This window comes from Myxocyprinus asiaticus, chromosome 32, assembly GCF_019703515.2.
Source record: "Myxocyprinus asiaticus isolate MX2 ecotype Aquarium Trade chromosome 32, UBuf_Myxa_2, whole genome shotgun sequence".
Classification (NCBI taxonomy): domain Eukaryota; kingdom Metazoa; phylum Chordata; class Actinopteri; order Cypriniformes; family Catostomidae; genus Myxocyprinus; species Myxocyprinus asiaticus.
The window spans coordinates 17568067-17592524 of record NC_059375.1 but is presented as its reverse complement, the minus strand read 5'-3'; the positions used below and the strand labels follow the sequence as shown (position 1 = coordinate 17592524).

At 36.4% G+C, this 24458-nt stretch overlaps 2 protein-coding genes across 6 annotated transcripts in view; one reads left to right on the top strand and one right to left on the bottom strand.

Moving 5' to 3' along the window:
* The window catches only part of LOC127423068 (myocardin-like), a 160845-nt gene that overhangs the window by 122203 nt on the left and 14184 nt on the right, over nucleotides 1-24458 (top strand). For 3 of the 5 annotated variants that reach the window (XM_051667087.1, XM_051667088.1, XM_051667089.1), the window contains 4 exons: nucleotides 5270-5335; nucleotides 19658-19713; nucleotides 19944-20019; nucleotides 21709-21873. In XM_051667087.1, the coding sequence (XP_051523047.1) occupies nucleotides 5270-5335; nucleotides 19658-19713; nucleotides 19944-20019; nucleotides 21709-21873 (363 nt within the window). Of the gene's footprint in view, nucleotides 1-2880; nucleotides 3832-5073; nucleotides 5143-5269; nucleotides 5336-19657; nucleotides 19714-19943; nucleotides 20020-21708; nucleotides 21874-24458 lie in introns of those variants that run through there. The other 2 variants (XM_051667091.1, XM_051667092.1) reach the window with 2 other exon arrangements.
* Nucleotides 7106-9821, bottom strand: LOC127423070 (uncharacterized). Its single transcript, XM_051667095.1, has 2 exons — nucleotides 8877-9821; nucleotides 7106-8750 (listed from the first exon to the last, which is right to left on the bottom strand). The coding sequence occupies exon 2, from the start codon at nucleotides 8691-8693 to the stop codon at nucleotides 7761-7763; it is 933 nt and encodes a 310-aa protein (XP_051523055.1). The 5' UTR covers nucleotides 8694-8750; nucleotides 8877-9821; the 3' UTR covers nucleotides 7106-7760.

Sequence of the window (24458 nt, the reverse complement as noted above, 5' to 3'; positions counted from 1 at the left end):
GAGTCAGCAATGACTGGAGCTCTCATTCCATTTGTGTCTGAGTATGGTACTGAGTTGGGCTGATAGGAATCTTACATTGTGTTCCCTGTGGACGTGTTTTGCTCATTGAGGAACTTCGTCAGGGGCAACAAGACATGGGCGGCCCACTCCAACTACTGCGTAGAGATTACGTAAACCCTGCGACTCAGACGTTTAGACAATTCAGAATGGCATCTTCTAAACCGATGCCTCTTGAGGTCAAGTGGTTGACTATAGGGAAGAAAGATCACAAATGAGATCTCGTTTTTATCTCAATTGTTTCTCCTATACAGCAATGGAGATTAAATGGAGAACAAATTGAGACTTCTGCTTAAGTCTCCTGTTTCCCAGATGTTTCTCCTGAGAAAACAAGACTCTCACTTGTCTCTTCTAGCATTTCAGAAGAGATCTTAACATTGTCTTAAAGGAATATTCCAAGTTCAATACAAATTAAGCTTAATCGACAGCATTTGTGGCATAATATTGTCTACAACAAAAAATTATTTCAACTCGTCCCTCCTTTAAAATCAAGGTTGCAGTAAGGCACTTACAATGGAATTTTTGGAGGGTTTAAAGGCAGAAATGTGAAGCTTAATTTTTTTTTTTTTTTTAAATCACTTACATTAATTATTCTATTAAAACTTGTGTATTATTTAAGCTGTAAAGTTGCTAAAATTGTAAAATTGTTTTTATGGTCGATTTAGGGTTTTAGGGCGTTGTCGTCCTCATGGCAAGTTGTAATACTGGATATAGCAACTTTACACAGACAAGGTTATTAAGCGATTTTATCAAACTAAAATCATGTTAACACACTTATTGTTTATATCTTGTGGCTATACTTTTGAAACAGTGAGTATTTAAATGTTTACGTACTGGCCCAATTCACTTCCATTGTAAGTGCCTCCCAGATTTTTTTTTTATTTTATTTTTTTTAAAGTTGATTGTTGTGGTAATCAACATTATGCAGTCTGCAATCAAAACTCAAACTTTTCTTGTCAAATTCTTCCAAGACCAATACTGTTACCTTAAGAAGCTAGTTCTACCTTATTTTACCCTCAAAGTCTGTTTTGTTGGTGTATCCTAATGTATTCAGGTTGATTCAGGCATTTATATATATATATAATTTTTAATGGCATTATATTAGAAAGGCATTGTAGAATTACTTTTATAAATTGTTTGACATGCCATTACAGCTGTTAGTGCAAGTGCTCTGAATCGACTGTATGTTTTGAAGCTTTTGAATGCCAGTAATTAAACTTTTAAAGTTTTCAAAGCAGCATTTAGACTTAAAAAACAGCACAGTCAATGTAAACGACCGTTAAAATGAATCATGTTATGATCAGTCTGTGTTTGTGTATGCATGAGTGTGTGTGGAGAAAATGCACACAGAATGCTTGATCAAAGAGTTTGTCCTCTGTTGGACATTAGACAATTCTTCCAGCATACAGTATCTCTGCAGCACGTTCACTCATGGATAATTAACATCATTTTAAACGCCCTTAACTAAATCTCAGAACTGAAATTAAACAATCTACTACTGCATTGTAGATATTTGTTTTATCTAACAACTTACCTTAGACACTGAGTAGGTAGGACCTCAAATGTTCAGATTAGTAGTAGATCAACAGCGGTTATTCAATGACAGATTCTTAAACTTTTATATTTGGTCCCCCCTAAAGAAACTTTTATAGAGAGTGTCCCTAAGTCAAATTCAGGAGACATGCTGGGACCACACAACAATTAAGTTGTCATATGTAAAGTTTTCTTGGCTCCCATGGCGACAGCTGTGTCTGTGTGATGTTTAAGTTGGCATTTGGTGGTGTCATGAACTTTAAGTTCTTGTTGAGATGTGTCACCATGTGTACACACATGGATAAACTAGCCTCAAAGTATGAACGCGCCTGTGTCAGGAATGCTTGTGTCATGTCAAGATTACAGCCTTGCTATTTACAGGCAATGTAGTTAACATCAAATGTTCGAGGCATTTGTTTAGTTGTGCAGTCTTTCTGATATAGCTCATGACATTATAGTTTAGTAGAGTTACAGAACTGAAATAAGCTGTGTTTTACAAAGTGTGTACGATAATTTGTATACGCAACATTTTGGTTTAAATGGTAATATTTTAACATAGCATGTGTATTGTGCAATTGCATAATTAATGTGTAATTGCCCTCATTTAGACAAATTATTCAGGGTACAAGTTGTTTTTGCAGGTATATGCCTTGAAGACAACCACTGCTGCTATTTTTGCGCTATTGAGTCAGCTCATCTGGATTTGATTGCTGAGAGGGTTATTTGATCTAGTTTGTCTGCAAAGCTGTGATCATTCTTATTGAGGGCAATGACTTAGGGCAATCATGAGCTCTGGTTCTTTCTTTTGCCCTGGTAAAATGTTTTTATGCTGCCAGGAGGCATTTTTCCAGTTTTATTAATTCACCTGTTTTTTAGAGCTGGACTGAAGCTCTACCTTTAAAGGGATTGTTTACCCATGAATTTAAATTCTGTGATAATTTACTCACCGTCGTGTTGTTCCAAACCTGTAGTTTTCTCTTTTTTCCATACAATGAAAGTGAATGGTGACTGAGGCTGTCATTTGCCTAAATCTCCTATTGTGTTCCACATAAGAAAGAAAGTCATTTGGGTTTGGCACAATATGAGGGAGAGTAAATGATAATAGAATTTTTAATTTAAGTGTTCACAGACAATGTGTGAGAGGTTCAGTGCCTATTCTTTATGAAAATTAAAATTCTCTCATCATTTACTCACCCTCATGCCATCCCAGATGTGTAGGACTTTTTTTATTCGGCAGAACACAAACAAAGATTTGTAGAAGGATATCTCAGCTATGTAGGCCCACACAATGCAAGTGAATGGTGACCAGGCCTTTGAATCTCAAAAAATCACATAAAGGCCACATAAAATCAGTACATCAATTGTGCACTATTTCTTCCTGATGCGGTTGAAATTTAATCTAAGCACAAATGCAAAATGTCAAGCAGAATTATCCATTATTTTAGTGAATGAATTGTATTAAAGGAACTTCAGGTGTTCATGCTTTTCATTTGTGTTGATATCAGATACACTGAAGAATCGTATAGTTATTTGCTTTTAAATCCGCTCGTAACCATAAAAGTTGAAAATCTTGTTCATCATAGCATTTGATTGACAGGTAAGGTGTGGTGCTTCACTGCTGCAGGGACGCATACAGGACGTATCAGTATTTACACCGTAAATGAGATGTGATCACATGCGTTTTGACCACATTTGTATGTATTTTTTGTGATCCGATCACAAAACGTTTTAGAGCCCATTTAGACCTGTATTTAGGGCTGACCACATGTGATCAGATCACCCGAAACACATCTTAATACCAGATGTAAATAGGGTCTATGAATCTACACTTTCACTTTCAAAATGTGAAAGTGAAATTGATATGATGAAGTGTAAATGATGAGAGAATTTCCATTTTTGGGTGAACTATCCCTTTAAGGAGAAAGAACAACACTGTAGCATTAAAAGTTTGATCTAGATTGGTCCAGATTGAATTTCTTTCCATCTGCCAAAAATAGACTGGTATATTGGCAATGATTGTCTAAGTTCATATCAGCGATCATGTGAGAAAGCTGCCAATATTGTTTGTGCGTGAGAGGTTGTTTCTGTGTGCCAAGACTGAACATCATTAGATTTCTCTTGTTTGTCCACAGACTTGCAGTCCATGACAGTTGCTGGCATTGGACAAAGAAGCACAGGTTGCCCAGTATGTGACCTAAACAAAAGCAGATGTATGCAGATTGCTTTTCCGTGATATCAGCAGTATGAGTAAATTTGTGGCCATTGCATTTGCGTCATCTGCCCAATTATGCAGCTACTTGATTGATATGCGATATATGGGAGAGCAAATGAACATTGACAAGAACTGGTGCATGTCCATATGTTAACCACCCAACATAACCGTGTGTTTCAGGAATTTAATGTTATTTATAGAAAAGCAAAGCCGTTTATTCCTTATTCTTATAAGTCATGAGGTTATGTACGTAAGGAATAATGAACAGTCAGCCGGACATGACCACAAAATAAACCCCCTCAGAGTGATACGAGACCCTGCTCTGAGTACTGATCCCTGTTGGGATTTGTATTATTCGCGATAATGACAAGCTGACTGCATGTTTTCCTGCTCATTACATGACTACTTACCAAATAAATAAATAAATGGACATGAAATATTGATTTGAGTTGAAATTATTTTATGATGTAAGTAGAAAGAGAGCACCGAGTGTAACAAGAGACATGAAACTAGCACAGTGTTGGAGATTGGTTGACAACAGTCACATTTGATGTTTGGCGGTCATTATATGAAAATATTTGACCTCTGAGTTCCATGATTCACCAATCCGTATCAAGTATTCCAAAGAGCTATGCAATAAAAATTTTTACACATGGACACTCAAGCAGTGATGCGTGGACTGTTGACTGCACTGATGAGAGACACACCACCCAAAACAAAGCAGGCCCACAAATATTTCTTAAAACAGGATGTAGGGGCTTTGATAAACACAGCTCCTGGCTTTTAAACAAATCTTCCTTGCAGTGTGTGGTCCTCATGAGCCTGGGAGGGAGGTGCTCATAAATGTAAGAGGTGGGCCGTTAATCGACGCTGGTGTGTGTTTCTCAGAGATGGTTCTGTGTAAAAGGAAATGCAACTTTTGTCATCATTTACTCACTTAAATATATTTCGAAACCTGTATTACTTCTGTGGACCACAAAATGAGTTCTTCATAGCAGAACGTCCAAGCTGCTCTTTCCCATACAGTGAAAGTGAATGGTGACCATGGCTATCAAGAAAGATTTTCAGTAAATAATGACTTAAATTTCAGTCTGTTCTTCACACAATGAAATCATATGGCTTCAGAAGACATGAAATAAAGCACACAGTTAGTGTAGACTACTTAAATGATGTTCTTTTTGGAACCACTTGTACCCATCAGCTTTCATTGTGTGGGGAAAGCAGCTCAGACATTTCTGTTAAACATCTCCTTTGGTGTTCCACTGTAACAGCATTGTCCTTTTTGAGTGGACTATCCCTTTAAATGAGTGAAGAGGATGCAGCATCTGCCTGCCTGAAGAGTATGATTTGTTCCTTCTACGAACACATATTTACAGTATGCATTATTTCTCCAGCTTCACTCATGATGAGTCATTATCTCTTCCTTTCTATCTCTTTATCTCTCTCCCTTCCTCCCTCCACCCACAGTCCTGCAGTTGAGACTCCAGCAGAGGAGGACACGAGAGCAGCTCGCAGACCAGGGCATCATGCCTCGTGAGTAATACCTCTATACTTTCCGTGTCATGTACCCCTCTGCTCAGCCTCCACTTTCACAATGACAGGCTTCAGTGGGCTTAGAAAGAGGGAGAGACACAGACAGAGACAGAGAAGAAGAAAGAAAGTAACATCCAGTTGTGCAGGGAAACAGCTTAAACCAGCCTAAGATGGTCTTAACTGGTCTTTCTGCCCAGTGACGACAGGTGCTTTTCAAATGTGAGAAAGCACAGACTGTTGTTTTTGGTGACTGCATTGTTGCTTCAAAAGCTGCTCAAACTACTACTGCTCATTTCAGTTAAATTTCTAACTAAAATCATTAATTAAGCTTAAAACAAAACAGGTAAAATATCTGATTATGAAAGCTGAAATAAATATTACCTGTTATTACATGTTACTTCAGGTAATAACTGTATGTGTATCTGCAAGTTGCCAGACACTGCAAGACGGTGCTTTTACATTTAATTTGTTGTCAATCATGTACATCACTGTTTTGATTATTGGCCATTTATTGAAAAGTCCTGCCCATTTGAGAGTTCGACCAATCATCACATAGAGAAACCAGGCTTCCAGGCAGAACAAAAATACATTTATGGAGAGTCCAGTGTCCAATAGGCAAATATCTGTTTAGAGCCTCTCGTTCAGTGAACATCGTTCTTTTGCTCAGCCAGTGGAGGCAGTGTGATGTTCTGGGCAATGTTCTGCTGGGAATCTCTGGGTCCGGCCATTCTTGTGGATGTCAATTTGACACGTGCCAACTACCAAAACATTATTGCAGACTAGGTACACTCCTTCATGGCAATGGTATTCCCTGATGTCAGTGGCCTCTTTCAGCAGGATAATGTGCCCTGCCACACTGCACACATTGTTCATGAATAGTTTGGAACATGATGAAGAGTTCAAGGGGTTGCCATGGCCTCTAAATTCCCCAGATCTCAATCCGATTGAGCATCTGTTTGATGTGCTGGACCAACAAGTCCAATCCACAGTGGCTCCACCTCGCAACTTACAGGACTTGAAGGATGTACTGCTAATGTCTTGGTGCCAGATACCACAGGACACCTTCAGGTCTTGTAGAGTCCATGCCTCGGTGGGTCGGCGCTGTTTTGGCAGTATGTGGAGGACCAACAGTATATTAGGCAGGTGGTCATAATGTTTTGACTCATCAGTGTATGTACATACCTTAAACTTGTCTTTTCAGAATTTATTATGAAATTTTAGGGGAAGCTGTTTTGGCCACTTTTCAGCTGGTCGGGGTGGGAGCCAGCTGGGCAACCAGCTAAACCAGCCAAACACAAGCTTGGCCAGACTGGAAGACCAGCTTGACCAGCTAAAGACCAGCTTGGCCAAGTTGGAAGACCAGCAAAGTCAACTTAAACCAGCTAAGGCCAGCCAACCATTCATTAAAAAAAAATAATTAATAAAAATAAAAAAAAATCAGCAAAAAAATAATTATCAAAATATCAATAACTATAGTCTTGACCGACACAAAAAAGGTATCGTTTTAAAGCTAAGAAGCTCTGCTTTACAATGCATGTAGGCATTATGACCAAAATTGAACCAAGTGCTTTGAAATTGTCAGACGAATCAGCAGTGCTCAGTTTTGACAGCTTATTATTAATTTTGCACTATACATATTATTGTAATCAGTAAAAACATCAAAATGATCAAATAGCCATGTGTCATATGTCGTTGGAAAGTTCTTAAAGAATAAAATACAACCAGCCTATTTGATTTACTCACAGACAAATATAGCGGGTCATAGATAAGTTCATGTCTTTGACAGACATGCTACATGTACACAGGTGTTGCTTATAAGCCGCATTTTCATGAAAAATAAACAGAACATAAAATATCACATACCACTTGTAACGATTGGCTGCTGGCAATGACAAAGACGATGATGATGATGATGATAAGAACCCAAGTGCAATTTATTTACAAAAGTGAAATCCAATAAACCCTAACTATAAACTAAACAAAACATAAACATGAACAACTTGACTAGACTTGACATGGAACCAACATTACCAAACACATACACATAATACCTGACAACCAACAATGGAAAACATGAGGGCTTAAATACTTGGACATGGGAGAACATAAACCAATGAACAAACAGAACTCTAAACAAGATAACGAGACAATAAACCAATGAAAACAAGACACATGAACATGGAGGGAAAACATGAAATCACATTACTAGGGACACATGACATGAAACAGGAAATAACTTTCAAAATAAAAGACATGAAAAACATGAATCAACAAAATACACATGACATATCCCCCCCCACCAAGGGGCGGCTCCTGACGCCCCAACACATTAACAAAACACATAAAACATGACATAATATTCAAAGTTCAATAGGGAGCTGGGGGTTGTCTTGAGGCATGGCTTGGCAGGGCGTGGAGCATGGGATCAGGGTGGAGCCTGTGGGGGGTGGAGCCATGGGAGGCTCGAGGGGCGGAGCCATGGAGAACTGGATACCCGGAGATTAGCCGAAGACTCGAAGGGCCAGGGTGGAGTCAGAGGCAGGGAGGACCAAGGCGGCGCCAGAGGCTCGGAGGAGCAAGACAGAGCTGGGGGAATCGGAAGACTGAGGTGGAGCCAGTGGGACTGAGGCCAAGGTGGAGCCGTAGGGAAGGAGGTCCCCGGTTTTGCTGACGGATCGGAGGGACGAGGCGCAGCCAGAGGATTGGAGAGCCATGGCGGAGCCAGGTGACTGACAGACCAAGGAGGAGCCGGAGGGACGAGGGACCCTGGCAAAGCCGACAGGCTGAAGGACTGCAGTGGAGCCGAGGGAACGCAGAGCTGAGGTGATGTCGAGGGACCAACAGGCCAAGGCGGAGTCCAGGGCTCTGAGGGTCCAGGCGGGGTCGGAGGGTTGAAAGTTCCCCTTGCCTGCTCAGGAGAACTAAGGGTGGGTACAAGGGTGGGAACCATCTCCAGGTCTAATAGCGCAGAAGTGGCTATGACAAGGCGTGGAGCAGACTTAGGCGTGGCTGTGACGTGGCATGGAGCAGGCTCAGGCGTGGCTGTGACGTGGCATGGGGCAGGCTCAGGCGTGGCTGTGATGTGGCATGGGGCAGGATCAGGCATGGCTGTGACGTGGCATGGGGCAGGCTCAGGCGTGGCTGTGACGTGGCACGGGGCAGGCTCAGGTGTGGCTGTGATGTGGCATGGGGCAGGCTCAGGCGTGGCTGTGACATGGCATGGAGCAGGCTGAGGAGTTGCTGTGACATGGCATGGAGCAGGCTGAGGATCCGGGGCAAACGATGGTGCTAGCACAGCGACCATGACGAGGAACTCTGGCTCAGCGGCCATGTTGTGGAACTCCGGCTCGGCAGCCATGTCGTGGAACTCCGGCTCGGCATCCGCCTCCCCCACAGTGAACGTAGAACCAGTGATCTGTAGGGCAAGGTCGATATACTGAGCGAGGCTGAGGGAACTGTGACCGCCAGGCATCAAAGTGGAGACTGGCTCACTTAGTCCAAAACGGAAAATGTCTTTTAGGGCAACCTCATTAAAGTTCACCTGGCAGGCCAGAGCGCAGAGGTCCTGGACATAATCCTCTAGGGGATGACTCCCCTAATGTAGGCGTAGGAGTAGAACTGCTGGGTTCATGGTTGGGTCAAGTATTCTGTAATGTTGCGCTGGCGCTGAGGTAAACGAAGAGACGATGATGATAAGAACCCAAGTGCAATTTATTTAAAAAAGTGAAATCCAATAAACTTTAACTATAAACTAAACAAAACATAAACATGAACAACTTGACTTAACTTAACTTGACTTGACTTGACTTGACTTGACTTGACTGTGGAAAACATGATGGGTTAAATACTTGGACATGCGAGAACATAAACCAATGAACAAACAGAACTCTAAACAAGATAACGAGACAATAAACCAATGAAAACAAGACACATGAACATGGAGGGAAAACATGAAATCACATAACTAGGGACACATGACAATGAAACAGGAAATAACTTTCAAAATAAAAGACATGAAAAACATGAATCAACAAAAAACACATGACACCACTACTTAGAGGAGGGGATTCCTGTTAGAATGAGCCACAACTCAATGTAATCTGATGCATAGATCATTATATAATCTACACGAAGCACAGTGTGCACAGCACATAATGTGCTATCTGGCTAAAAACACGTTAGCTTTTCTGGATCAGATTACTTCATCGGAAATGTAGTAGTAGTTTTTTCAGCATCATGGAATGATAAACCAATCGTATTAGGATTCAGGGGCTGGATTCACTAAGAAAGTTCTTAGGATAAATTATAAGAAGAATGTTTCTAAGTGCCTTTCTTGAAAATTTCTTAAGAAGTTCTCAAATATTTTCTTAAGAACTTCTGAATTTTTTTCTTAAGAATAAAAAGAGGATTTGACATTGTCTGATCAGCCTGTTAACGGAGTTGCCTTGTCTAATAGCCTACAACAAATTCAATACTTCATCACTGGTAAATTGTAACGATAAATTTATCAATTAATCTTTTTTTTTTCTTTTTTTTTTTTAAAGTAGCAAGCACCTCGCAATAATTTTTTTAATGTAAAGTGCGTGAGATGTGTTAGTTTAACGACATTAACCATCAAAGGAGAATTTATTTGCTGTTAACCATTTGATAACTTTTAATTTGACATGGAGGAAAAGAAACAAAAACTTCAGTAGACAAGAGCTGAGGAAATTACTGCAAGGAAAAAGTTCTCCTTGGGAAGCTTGATAATAATATCACGTCGGGCTTTCTCCGCTGTGCCCAACTCCGATAGGGATGTGGATGGGGGGTGAAAAAGAAAGCCTCAGCTTTCTAAAGTTATTATACGTTATAATATAATTACTATAATATAATTATTGTGTTTCTATGAACTCTAAAGATCGCAGAGAGCGCCATGTGCAGCGCATCCATTAGCATGATTGGTCACCACATTAAGAAGGTTCAAAACAACATTTATTATTTGAATTTGGTGATAACATTCACATGTTTTGAAAGCTGAAAATAAAAATAGAATTAATCACATAACAGTCGAAAAATGTTTCAGTCTAAAATAAAATTTCTATGTAAACAGCCCACTGCGACATCAGACTCAACATGAAAAACCCAGTAAATTCATGAAACATCTTATCTTTTAGGATTTAAGACAACTGTGAGGTTATCCTAACTTTAAGATGTTATTTACAATGATATTTAAGAAAAAGAAATTAGAGAATTTGAATGCTTCTTAAGTTTTTTCTTAAGAACAATCTTAAGAAAAAAGATAAGAAGTTTCTTAAGAAGTTTTTTCGGGAATACAAAATATTTTCTAAAAAAAATATAGTAAGCTAATTTCTTCTTAAGAACATTTCATGAATCCGGCCCAAAATCGCTGCAACCAGAGGTGGAAGTCATCCAAATATGGGCAGAGAGGATCGTTCATGCTAATTACATATGGCCACCAGGAGATAGCGCTATCTACATGACACAGACTCAGTGATGGCTCAAATGACACAGAATGGAACTGAATGAGATCTCGTTACTCATGCCTGTATGGTTTGGAGAAAGAGAGCATACCTCTAGTCATTGTTGTATTTGCATGTGTAGTTAGTTCTTATGTACAGTCCTTATGTTTCATTTGTTTTGAAAGGCTTTTGGACACTAGGATAAAACAATTTTATAATGCTATACCTTTTGATTACTTTATCATATAAACACTCAATTTTATTCAGTTACAGGTGACATGATTTTATAACAAAACAAAAGCAGAGCTACCTTATTTACACCCTGAGATATATAATGTCAAATCAGAGAATATATATATATATTTGGCTCAAGTTTTTTGTGATTTTTCAGCAGTTTCTTTGGCTGAAAGTCTCATAGTTTATCAAAATCTATATCATTATAAAATGTGAAAAGTGTTCTTTAAAATGATACCATACAATTGACCCTCTTTGGTTTTTCTGTAGTTATAAGCCTTTAATTCTGGGCATGCCACTAAAACAGGATATCTTTAAAAACACCCTCAGAGCTTGAAAGGGTTCAAAAAAACATCTTGAACCAGCCTAAGCTGGTTTAAACTGGTTTTAGATTATTTAAGCTGGTCCACCAACCTAGCCAAGCTGAAAAGTGCACAAAAACCCTTTAAGATCAGCAAAACAGACCAGCTAAGACACAGGTAGGCACATGCTAATATGACTAAGGAGTGAAGTAAAGGCAAAGACAGCTATAAGCTGATCCATGCTGCACTGCTTTTAATTGGTGCGCTCCTCGCACATTTTGTTGCACTGTCAGCCAGCGATCATCGCACAGCCTTACAGGCTGACCTCACTGGAATTCTCTTGTGCTGAAGAGGTGATCTGCACCACAATTTCACCAACAACACCTGTTAACATTTAAATAGAGGAGGCACTTTCATACGAGCTGGAGTTGGCCACCTATGCATACTGGGCACAAAAACCTTGCAGATTTAATCTGCCTATTTAAACAGCTGTAAGGTGATAAGAAAGGGTAAAAAGATAATAAACAGATGACCAGGCAAAACAGCATCTCTGTATACCTGAAAATGAGATCATGGACACCATTTATGCTTCAAAGTTAGAAAATCACCAGGTCTTGTGAAGAACAACATTTTATGTAGACTCATGTACAGTAGCCAGACTTTTAACAAAACGGGATGAGGTCTGGTCTATGTTTTTGCTTTATCTTGCCAAGAACTACATACTTAAGGCCTTACTTTATACGAAATCAAAAAATGGGTGTGACTTCATTTCGAACAAAATCTGGCCATAACAAAGGTGTTTTTTAGCTTATTTCAGTAGTTCGTAACAGCTCGCCTGCACAAACTTTCAGGAAAGCTTTGTACCAGCTGCTTAACAACATCTTACAGCCATTGGTCCATGCCATCGGTAGGTGTGACCTGGAGCTCCACCTGCTTTGAGGTAGATGGCTAATTCTGGTTATGATGTGTAGCTGTACAATCATTCGCGTAGAGACATCTTCCAAGAACATGTCATGTGATTTTTTTTGGTCTACAAAAAGAATCAACTCTACTCAAATACTCTTAAGTGCTCATTCACTATGTTTTTTGATTTGCTGCTTCATTCATGTGCTGTCTGCAGCAATAGAAAGCCATTAACACATTTGTCCAAAGTGTGTTATGCCTCTTATCATCATTCTTTGGTCTGTATTCTGCCCACTAACACTCTTTTATGCACCCATCTTTGCAGTAGTATCAGTGTAATCGTAAATTACCATTTAAATCATCATGTGAATTCTACTCACAGACCCCATTTCCACCTGGTATTAAGATGCGTTTCAGGTGATCGGATCACATGTGGTCAGCCCTAAATACAGATCTAAACAGGGTCAAAAACATTTTGTGATCAGATCACAAAAACCATACATGAATGTCACATTTGAGGTGTAAACGCGTATCCATCCTGTATGTCCTGGCAGCAGTGAAGCAATTTTTAACACTCAAATTTAAAAGCTCACCTTTCACACATACTGTGGACTTATTGAAAAAAAAAAAATAAAGACTCCCAAAAAAGACTCCAATTATTCATAAAAAATAAAATAAAAATATTGTATATGTTAACAGTCTTATGATGAAAATTTTTTTGTTTGTTTATTTGTTTGTTTGTTTTTTTTTTTTTTTTTTGTCCTAACTATTTAAGCATGTAATTCTGGTTCTGTTCACTCTATCTCCCTATAAAAAGTCTTATTTTATTCCACTAGATGGCAACAAGTACTAGGGAAAAGAATTCACCTTCTATAACAAAATGATCTGAAATGTAGGCGGTGCTCTAACTTATTTTAGCCCTGACAGATGTGCTCATCCATAGAAATTCAGTCTAATTTTCAGTTCATGCACCACCCCCACTATTTCATCAAATATCTCGGCCTCTGTGTGGACTAGAAGCTCAATCTGGGTGTCATTAGTAATCTGAGATTCTTACCTTTGCGATGATATAAAACATTTTAACACTAATAGTCGATAACATATTTTTCCGATAAATTTGTTTAGCACGCTTTTCCTGCTGGGCTGCATGCGTTCTGGACATCTTATATATTACATTGGATTATTCACTCAAGCAAGCTCACAGACAAGTAAAAAATGGCTCATTGTGTAGAAAACTGCCAAAGGTAAAAGCAGATCAAAAGTTTTTGGCTACTTGGGGATTGTAGTAGCATTGATCGGCGCATAAAAGAGACATTTGCATTTTGTAATTTCACTTTGTGATTCTTTTGAAAAAATTTCGAACCGTGGTATTAGGCAACAAACTAAACTATATAGTCACATTCCTGAGAAAGAGAGCTTTCATTTGATCACATTAACATTTCTACCACATTACCACCAGTTGCGGCTTATTTGCAACGCGGATGTTTTCAGACCATTTTTTTGCTATTTATGTAACATAAATGCAAAAATTATGGTATTCAATCAATTATACCTTCTAAGCTTTCAAATGAAACCCCATATGCCAGACTTATTTTGCGATATAGCGCCCCCCATATGGACCTGCCGGCGGGTCCATAGAGTTTGATAACACATTTTAATGTCACATTAGTTAAGCTTTTACATGTAGTCTTGTGCATCCTCATATTTAAATGCTTCTCTAAACACCTCCCCCAGTGGCTTGGCTGGTGTCTGAATGTTTGCAAAGAGTGTACTGTTGCTCAGCTGTTTTGAACTTCTTCTTTTTTTTTTTTTACTCTGAGCGAAGAACTTCGCCATGAGTATACTGGGACCTTCTGTGTCATGTAGATAGCGCTATCTCCTGGTGGCCATATGTAATTAGCATGAACGATCCTCTCTGCCCATATTTGGATGACTTCCACCTCTGGTTGCAGCGATTTTGGATACAGTCTGACTGACATGTTAAGCAAACAACCACAGTTTGTTTTGTTTTGTTTGTGGCACGGATTTATCTGAAACAGCTGTTACCACAGTATTAGACAGGCGTGAAAAAAAACACTACATCTGTTACAAACGGTTGAACAGAAAACACAGGACAAAAAGTGGAAAATGTGTATGGACTGGTCAGAATTTCTGCCTGTCCCAAAGTCATAAATACAGACAATTTCTCAGACGGAAGTCAGAAAACAAAGCATAATATATGGTTCTGCACATGAATATATAGTTACTAAGTGCCTGAAATAATATCTGAAAGATTTGATGCCACTAACCTGGCAAACTTTGGCAAGTCCAAAGATTATTTCATCTTCAAAAGATCTTATTGTATCATTGAGTATATGTACCTTCTGAATCGGTAAACACAACTTTTTTTTCCAGGCAGACTGATAACAAAAAACTGTCCTTACACCCGGAAGTTGTGTAAAGTTAGCTAATCAGATTAGAGCTTGCCAGATAGTAAAAATGTTTTCCAGTTTTGAGAGCAAAATGTATCAGACAGTCAGCAAAAAGACCTCAGATGGGACTGTGGACGTGCCGTCTGAGTCTGAGACTAACTTTTCAGTCGTTTTTAGACAAAATGTCATATAATGAAAGTTGCGTTGTAAGATGATTCAAAGCTAAACACCCAAAGATATTAAAGAAAACAGAGCGGCATGCCTGTCCAGCCTTATTGACGTATCTAAAAGTTTGCTTTAGGTTTGATAAATATACCTATGTCCCTGATAGATTACAATTGTAACTGTGTCACAGGTAACCTACTGTATATTTTTACTTGCGATGAGGTGTTTTAAAATAAGCTGTTGAATGGTACTGCTGGCACAGTTGGTCTTTTTGCAGAAAGGCTTTAGATAACCTGGCATAAGTGTTCACAGGGAAAAAATCAGCAGCCAGCTCGGCCCTATCAATTTCAGGGAGTCTGTCGGAGATAAAATCCACCCAAAAATGTGATTGGGGTCTGTGGTCCTTAAAAAAGAATTTTCAATGGCTGTTTATCTTTTAATGGCAGACCAGGGGCCGACAAAGTCAGATAAAAAAAAAACATTTCAAGCATTTAAATAGGTGCTATCCACCAGCCTAAATGTGGATAAAGGTGATATCTGTATAACAACTTACATGTAAAGAAAATTTATGTTTTCTCATTTATTCACCTTGTCTGGTGGATCTGACTTACTGTAGATAGCACCTTTTTATTGCCTGTCACTGTCATGTTTCTTTTTCCTTGCGACCCCAAGCACTGTTTGCGAAATCTGTTCTTGTGTTTGTTTTATTTATATCTCACTGCTTTTCGAGAGTCAATCCAACAGAAAGTAGATCTAATCCAACCTCTAGCACACTATATCTCCTATAAATCATAATGCACCTTACATTTCAAAGGGCTGTGGAAGGCTGGAATTATGCAATCTGTTACATTCCTCTGTGGATGTGATATTTCAATCTTTCCTCTGCTTTTTGAGAGGATGGACTGCACATATGCCCTGTGTATACATTTCCCTGAGAACATCTGGTCTTTATTAGACAGTTGAAAGCAGCAGTCAGGCCTCTCAGGGTTGTTTGGCGTGTGGCTGAGGAGGAGTCAGTAAGATGGACACCTCTGCTTTAGTGTTTGGCTAGTGCATGGGCTGTGCTCTGTCTGGGACTAAAGGAGTGTGGACGCTTCTCTTTCCACAATGTGTTACTACTTACTGGGATGTTTTTTTTTGTTGTTGTTTTTTTTTTTTTTTGAGGTAATGTAATTAAAATATATCTGTGCAACTTTAAACTTTAGTGTCTCGCTTTCCCTGTAAAATCTTTTAAAAGAATAATTTTAAATAAAAAAAATAAAAAATAAAAAAAAATATCTTAATGGTCCCAAAGCTTCATTTTCTTCAATTTCCTGTTTATCTCTTTTGTTTTTGGTGTGAAATGTGACCTGGACATGTTTGCTGTTGATTTAACCATCTAGCTATTGCATAATTAAAAGGAAACATTGAAGAGACCATTCAGATCTGGCCAGTGAGTACCATAAATGGTGAAATAAAGAAATAAAAATAAAAAAGGCTAAATAATAGAATTTTGTTTCCAGTTCATATAAGTATAATATTTTGCTGACTGCAGATTAAACACAAAATCAGAAGTATACCAGAGAAATCTGAATTCATCAACATGCTTATTCCAAAAGGGAAAACCTGTGATGCTTGACAGCTGCCAGACTAAAAAAATAAAAACAGACATATGGAAAAAATATTTTATCTGGACAAAATATATTTAACATATAAAATATAGCTATATTATTCAAATATAGCTTTTATTATAACTATATGCTGCAAACAGCACTGTTGAAAGATTTTTTTTCTCCAAAATTTAAAATAACCTTCAACCTTTAACCTTCAAATTTGTAAAATATATTACAAAATGTGCTTCAGGGGAAAGAAATTTGTAATACTAAGTTTTGATTATGGAACATGCATAAAATGTATAGCTTAAATTCACTGGAAGTTTCTTGAGCACCTGACAAATGAATCAATGTAATGTATAAATGTAGTGACAATGCACTATCAAACTAGATGAAAAAAGTCACAAAATTCTTGCAGAAATGTATTTTATACATTATTCATTTTAATTTTAACAGTATTTATTTATTATGACAGTATTTGTATATTTTGATTTTTAAATATAAAATAAATAAATAATAAAAAATAACTAAACATTTATTCAAAATACATTTATATAAATATATTTAAAATATATTTTACCAATTTATTTTCCAGATATATTTTGGCCATTTTTTAATACAATAAATGTTTATATATTTATATACAAAGCATAAACAATTATATCTTTTAGAGTACATACAAGGAGAGATTGATCTAGGTATTTTCATGTTAATTAAGAAACATTTTGATACATGTGTATGCATTGTCTTCTCGTTGCTAAGGCGAACAATCAAAAAAGCTTTGTTTTTATAGTATGTCAACAGAGGCTAATGTCACAAATACTCAATTTGATAAGATGTCTTTAACTACTACAGTATGTACTTAAAATTTTATACAATGCACTTGCATTTAATTACATCTTTAATTACACTTACCCTAACTCTAAACCCTATCCCCTAACCCCTACCACTACCCCTAATCCTTAACCTACTCTTACCTCAACCTCAGTAGCACCAAATGTGAATCATGTGAGAATTTATTTCCAAAATAAATTTGTTGTATTGTATTTTAATGTTAGTACATAGTAGTTAAAGACACCTAATACAGTATACTTTATACTGGGACCAAGTATATATATATATATATATATATATATATATATATATATATATATATATATATATATATATAATTTTATGATTAGACTGATTGTTCCGAAAAGGTTTACAGTATTTATGTTACTGGAGTGCTACACATTGTTTGTAATTTCTTTGGGTTAAAAAATTTAGCAGCAGATTTACCATTTTGGTTTGATATCTCTCTTTCTTTCTCTCTCTCTCTCTCTCTCTCTCAATCAGTGAACATATAGTGACCTAATGTTGGTATCTTTAATTGAACTGTGTGGCATGAGTCATGGCTATCAAAGCAGTAGGTGACTGTAAGCACTTACAGAGCACTTACTGTATCAGAAGGTCTGTGGAAGAATCTAATGTTACCTCTCTATTTAATGGCAGCTAACAATGATCTGTTTAAAGCTGAAGAGTATAATTTTTTATGTAAAATTAATTATTGTATCCCAGCTTAATACTGTATATCAACAGTAAGCCAATTGTAGTTTGCTTTCACTTAAATGTGTAACACACTGTGACTCTGGGGCACTATCAAAACATTCATCTGTTTGTTTGAGCGATGATCCAGCCCGACACAGCAATATCGACGTGACCAATGGCGGGACTGTCTGTTTGTACAACAATTGTACCATTGTACTATTTTTGCAATTCTGTTTGGTGACACTAGATGTGCAGAAATCAAACATTTGAGTTTTAATCTCCCTGCCTGTAGTCCACCTAAAGAGATAGTTCTAGAGATAGAAGTGGATCATAATACGTCATTTTAGCTATCATAAGTAGATATGTAGTTCTTTCAATAACACATAGATGTCTGACACAACAGATGATCGTTTACAAGTGTGATGGATAGTATGCATAACCGTGTGAAAATGTATCTCGCTTTTATAAATTCTTCGTTCTTAAGGGAAAAAAAAGAAAAAAAAAAAAGAAGATTTCAAATTGTTTCCATGTTCTTGTGTTTTATGTGTTCCTGATCCCTTCCTAATTGTATCCACGTGTTTCTTGTTTGTCAATTACCCGTGTGTGTATACAGCCCTCATGTTTGCCATTGTCTTTTGTCAGGTCTTGCCTTTAAATGGCTGTAATGGTTAGATTTAGTTTATTTCACGTTTTCCCTTTTACATGTGTTTTGAATTCGTGTATCTTGTACTTTTTGGAAAAAAAAAAGGATGCAAAAGAGCGAAATAGTGGTGTTTCAGAAGTAAAAATCCCATTTCTTTTTTTTCCATAGATAAATTTAATTTTAATGATAACACTTTCAAGACAGACCTACTGTACCATGAGCTCTGATGTTAAGCAATTGTATCATGCTTAAACAATCATGCTTAGTAGCTAAATGCCTGGTGAAAAACTACAATATCCATAATCTTGAAGAGAGATTCACCAATCAGAGAATTTCAATGGAAACAAAAATTGCAGCAATATATATTTGTATATATCTGAATAATATACATAAACTTGTAAACTATAATCTAACTATAATGATGAATATAATGCATTAGTTTTATATTGTACTTTTGCTTTTGATTCAATAATGCTTCATATGATAATTAGTTGATTTCCTCATAAAATAATTTAAGCACACAGTCTTGTATCTATTCTCGATTATCATACTTTTTTTATTTGAATCAAATATTGTAATGTCATGATTCACCATGGAGCTGGTTGGTTTGATTTAAGGCTTTAATCTATTTATTGAACAATATTTTGAAATCCCTATGGAGAAAATGAATGGGGAAATTAGGTCCACTAACTCCTGCTTTGCTGAGACCCACATTGTAGAAAATATGACCAGAACCATAAAAAAAACAAACAAACAAATGTTTCAAATAACATAAAAGTAAGTTAGCCACGTGTTGAATGTCAATGTCAGGCTTTTTATACATTTACGGAATCATGGCCTCGCACATGACCCAACAACTAAAAAAAGAAAAACATTAAATAAGTGTCTCTGGTCTACATTTCTTTGCAGCAGTCAGGCTAGCATTTGGTTCAGAACTATAATTCAGCTTTATGAGAGACACAGGGTCAGATCAGGCACAGACAAAAATGATTTATGTAGGATTCATTGACAGCGTGTTTACAGACAGCTTTACAGATAAAAGTGTATCACATTTACTTAGTTCTCTTCCATTTGTTTTTCCAGCCTTGAAGAGTCCGGCTGCATTCCATGAACAGAGAAAAAGTCTTGAGCGATCCAAGGTTTGAACTATAAGCAACATTATCTCAAAGAATCTTTCAAAAACAAAGTCACGTGGCACGCGGCATGTCTCTCAGATATATACAATTGCACAAAATAGCAAAATAATTACATTTGATTTAATGTGATAGTGTAATTTTCTGAAATTACAACAGGTAATTTAATTGTATTGGTATTGTGTGTGAAAAAACACAATTCAAATGCTTTAATTAGTTGTGTCAATATTTTGCAGACTGGAGATTACTTAAAACACAAAATCAGAAGTAGACCGGAGAAATCTGAACTTATCAACATGCGAATTCTACAAGGTAAGACATTTTGGTGCTTGCTACTACACAAAAAAAAAAAAAAAAAAAAAAAAAAAACATTTTAAGATTTACGCATTTCAAATTCATAACAAAATTCCATCAAATTTAAATGTTATTTATTTTATTTTTTTGTAAAAATAAATATTTTACGTTTAATTAATTTAAAAAAATTGTACACAATACACAATTGTATTTGATGGAATTTTGTTATGAAATTGAAATTGAAATATATATATTTTATCTGACCAAAATATGTTTTAAATATAAAATATAGCTATATTATATAAATATAGCTTTTATTATAGCTATATGTTGCAAACAGCACAGTTGAAAGATTATTTTATAAATGAAAAAAAAAGAATATATATATATATATATATATATATATATATATATATATATATATATATATATATATTGTTTAAACCTTCAAATTTGAAAATATATTTTAAAAAGTACTTCTGGGGTAAGAAAATTTGTAACACCAAGGTTTGATCACAGAACACACATAAAATGTATAGATTAAATGCACTGGAAATTGACAAAATAATCTAATGTGTAAATGTAGTGACAATGTACCATCAAAACATGCTACTAAATTCTTGCTGAAATGTATTTTTGAATATATACACTACCGGTCAAAAGTTTTGAAACACTTACTCATTCTTTATTATAATTTTTTCTTCATATTTTGGAATAATAGTAAAGTCATTAAAACTATGGAATAACATAAATGGAACTATGGGAATTATGTTGTGACTAAACAAAATCCAAAATAAATCAAAACTGTGTTATATTTTAGCATCTTCAAAGTAGTCACCCTTTGGCTAGAATTTGCAGACATGTACTCTTGACATTTTCTCAACCAACTTCTTGAGGTATCACCCTGGGATGCTTTTTAAACAGTATTGAAGGAGTTCCCATCTATATGTTGGGCACTTATTGGCTGCTTTTCTTTATTATTTGGTCCAAGTCATCAATTTCAAAAACTTTTTTTAATTTAAATTTTAGTTTTAGAATGAAATAAATTAATATGTTGGCACAATTATATTTTTGTCTACAAAACTAATTTCAAACATTTAAGCATACGCCTTCAGATCAAAAGATTTTTAAGATCATGAGAAACATTTCAGTCAAGTGTTTCAAAACTTTTGACAGGTAGTGTGTGTGTGTATATATATATATATATATATATATATATATATATATATATATATATATATATATATATATATATATATAAAAGGAAAATTAAATAATTAAAATGTATTCAAGATACACTTATATAAATATATTTCAATATATTCTCCTGATACATTTTAGCCATTTTTATATATTTGAAAATATATTAAGACAAAGAAAACTAGACATGTTTGCCATATGGTTACATGCACTGAATAATTAAAATAAATAATGACATCTAAAAGTGTATTTTCCATAAAGTCACAAAACACGTGGTTTTTGGCTGCGGTCATTACAGACTGACTGTTTGCAGTGGGAGCATTTTGACACTTCAGACTGAGCTTTGCATGATCCGCTCTGACTGATGGTGTGCCCTGATTTTGGAAGCTCACACAATAACGGTTTATTCTAGAAATGACTCTAGTGCTACATCATGTATGTGTTTGAAGGCCTGCTATACTACTATACTGGTTTGGAGTGCTTACCAACACTCTGTTTACTGTGCAGACCCGGCCAGCGAAGGCCCCGCACAAGACTCGCAGACAAAACTTAAGCGTGCCAGGCTCGCTGACAACCTTAATGAGAAAATCGCTCTCAGACCAGGCCCACTGGAGCTGGTGGAGAAGAATATCATTCCTGTTGATTCAACTGTTAAAGAGGCAGCTATGAAAGGTATTTGAGGCAACCAAAATGTAACTTACTGATTTACTCCATGGTTTTCACTAACAACCAATAGTTCTAAGAGATAAAAGAGTTTGTTGTGCTATTAAAACATATCTGAAGTTTCAAAACTCCAAACTTCCTCCCAAGTCCCCATTTCTTGAAACTTTTTGATTATTTTTGATTGCCACATTTCGGCATGGATTCTTTTATGAATCTTTTACAATGTGATGCAGTTTTTTTCTTTGCTTTGTTGTTGAAGGGTCTGTAAGTAAAAAACTATATTGAAACCGACATTAAACCTGCAGCTCGTACGTGCGCAGAGAAAGCGCTGTTTTTATTTTCACATGCAAAGGGGCATTTCTTAAAGGCTAAACAGAAAAAACAAAACAAGAAAATAAGTAAATAAAATAATTCTATGGGTCAGAAAATAATCATTAAATACAAAATTTTGAGTGTTTTCATCACACAAAAGAAACTACTTACCAACATTCATGGGTGCAACTACCCATTTACAAGAAAGTATTGCAATATCAACGTTGGCACCCTCTTTAAAGTCTGTCCGATCACCTCTGGGCGTGATGGCACCCCTATGTGTTGCATATATCGCATATATGTTTTTTGCACCCCAGTTAAGATTATAAGTGGACCTCAGGAAAAAGGAAAAAGTATTAGTAATGTATAACATTTCCCCTTTAAATCACTACAGAGGCTTTATGAATAATTTTACTGAAAACAAACCATCTGGTGTACAAATAATTACTGTTTTACATTAAAAAAATACTATATGAGAGAATATTTTCATTGATTTTGCATCTTCTATAGATGACTGTCCCATCAATACTCAAAATTCCAAGCTAATGATGGTAAGCGAGATTCCTTAAAATCCTCCTAACCTGTGCCTCAACAAACACAGTTTGATTTAAGAGGCCATCAGCTCATGCTTACAGGCATTAACTTGCAATGTGTTTACTATGTAGTCCAACCACAGTATGCTGTCCCCTTAGATCCCCCCAAAGCCAATGTTTTTAGACATGCTCAATGTAAACATTTTGTGTTTTCCCCCTGGAGCTGTCGGTAAATGTATTGCATAAGCCAGGCATGAGGCTGGGGGCAATAGTTTATGTTACCTCTGTTGGAAGAGGAACATGTTTTATTGAGACAAACAGCAGCTGTATTTAGATCCACCCTTTACAGTGGAGATCAAATGAATGTCCCCCTCATTTCTCTGTTTTGACTCGGTATGATTTATATGGCTCCACCAAACCACCTACAAAGGTGTCTGAGAAAACAGGGGCGCTCACCAGCTGTCTGCTGCCCCTAAGACAGCCATCCCAAAATGTGACTTCATAGTAAAAAAGAAGTCATTTATATATATATATATATATATATATATATATATATACATATATATATATATATATACACCGATCAGCCACAACATTAAAACCACCTTCCTAATATCGTGTAGGTCCCCCTCATGCCGCCAAATCAGCTTTGACCCATTGAGGCATGGACTCCACAGGAGCCTTTAAAATGATCATTATTGATGATAAAATATACATATACAGTATATATTAATTTTACTTGACACATTTTAATGTAGAAAGGACAATGAACCATTTAACTTAACTTTAGCTTGTTACCTTTAGCTGTAGTTAAAGTTAACATAATTTTCATAATTTTTTAGCTAACAACTAACAAAAATTTGTTAAAAAGATCAAACAATAATTGGCGGACCCCCTGCAGTACTGTCCTGTTGAAGACCCCTGTTGTAAAAGCAACTAAATACATTTTCATTTCAAATGAGTGCAAATGCTCTGACACATTGAGTCATGGTGCTCATGCAGGTGGTGGAAGTTTGAATCTGGCTTGGAACATTTCTTGATTCTGTTCCCCTTCTAAAAGTGTAGAAATCCCCTGCCTTTAAATACAAAGAGTGATAAAAAATAAAGAAAAATTAAATGAAAAAAATGCATTGCATAGATGGAGTAGGAGCAATATGGTACATTTTCTATCTAAACACAACTGTCTCAGATGATCCAAGAAGGTACAAGTGGACAGGCAGTAGTCAGGTGCTTCCTTGGCCATGTTATAATGCACAGGCCAGTCCAACATCAACAACTGAAGGAAATAACACACACATTTCCCAGTGTGTGCCCAGCACATTGGTGTAAAGTGTGCTTGTCATGATTGAAACCAGCCTCTCCACTCCTGGCAGGTCACATTTTTAGATTTGAAATCAGACACAGACACACACACACACAGACACACACACACTTGCCCCTCTTAAGTGTGCACTCAAATCAGTTTTGGGGAGTAACTAACTAAAAGTAGTGACGTACATTTTGGCTATTTTAACAATAGTGTAGCTTTTACAGTAGCAGGCTATTGTTTTCAATAAGTAGTTGTGTAGCGAAACAGAAACATGTTGCGTCTTCTTTTGAAGCTATATTAAGTTTAGTACAGTGTTTGGTAGATTACTTATGAAATGTAATTTGGCACTGATTACAAATTACACTTCTAAAATTGTAATCAGTAATTTAATATTTTAGATTACACTTTTAGGTAATCTAATCTGATTATTTTTAGAATAC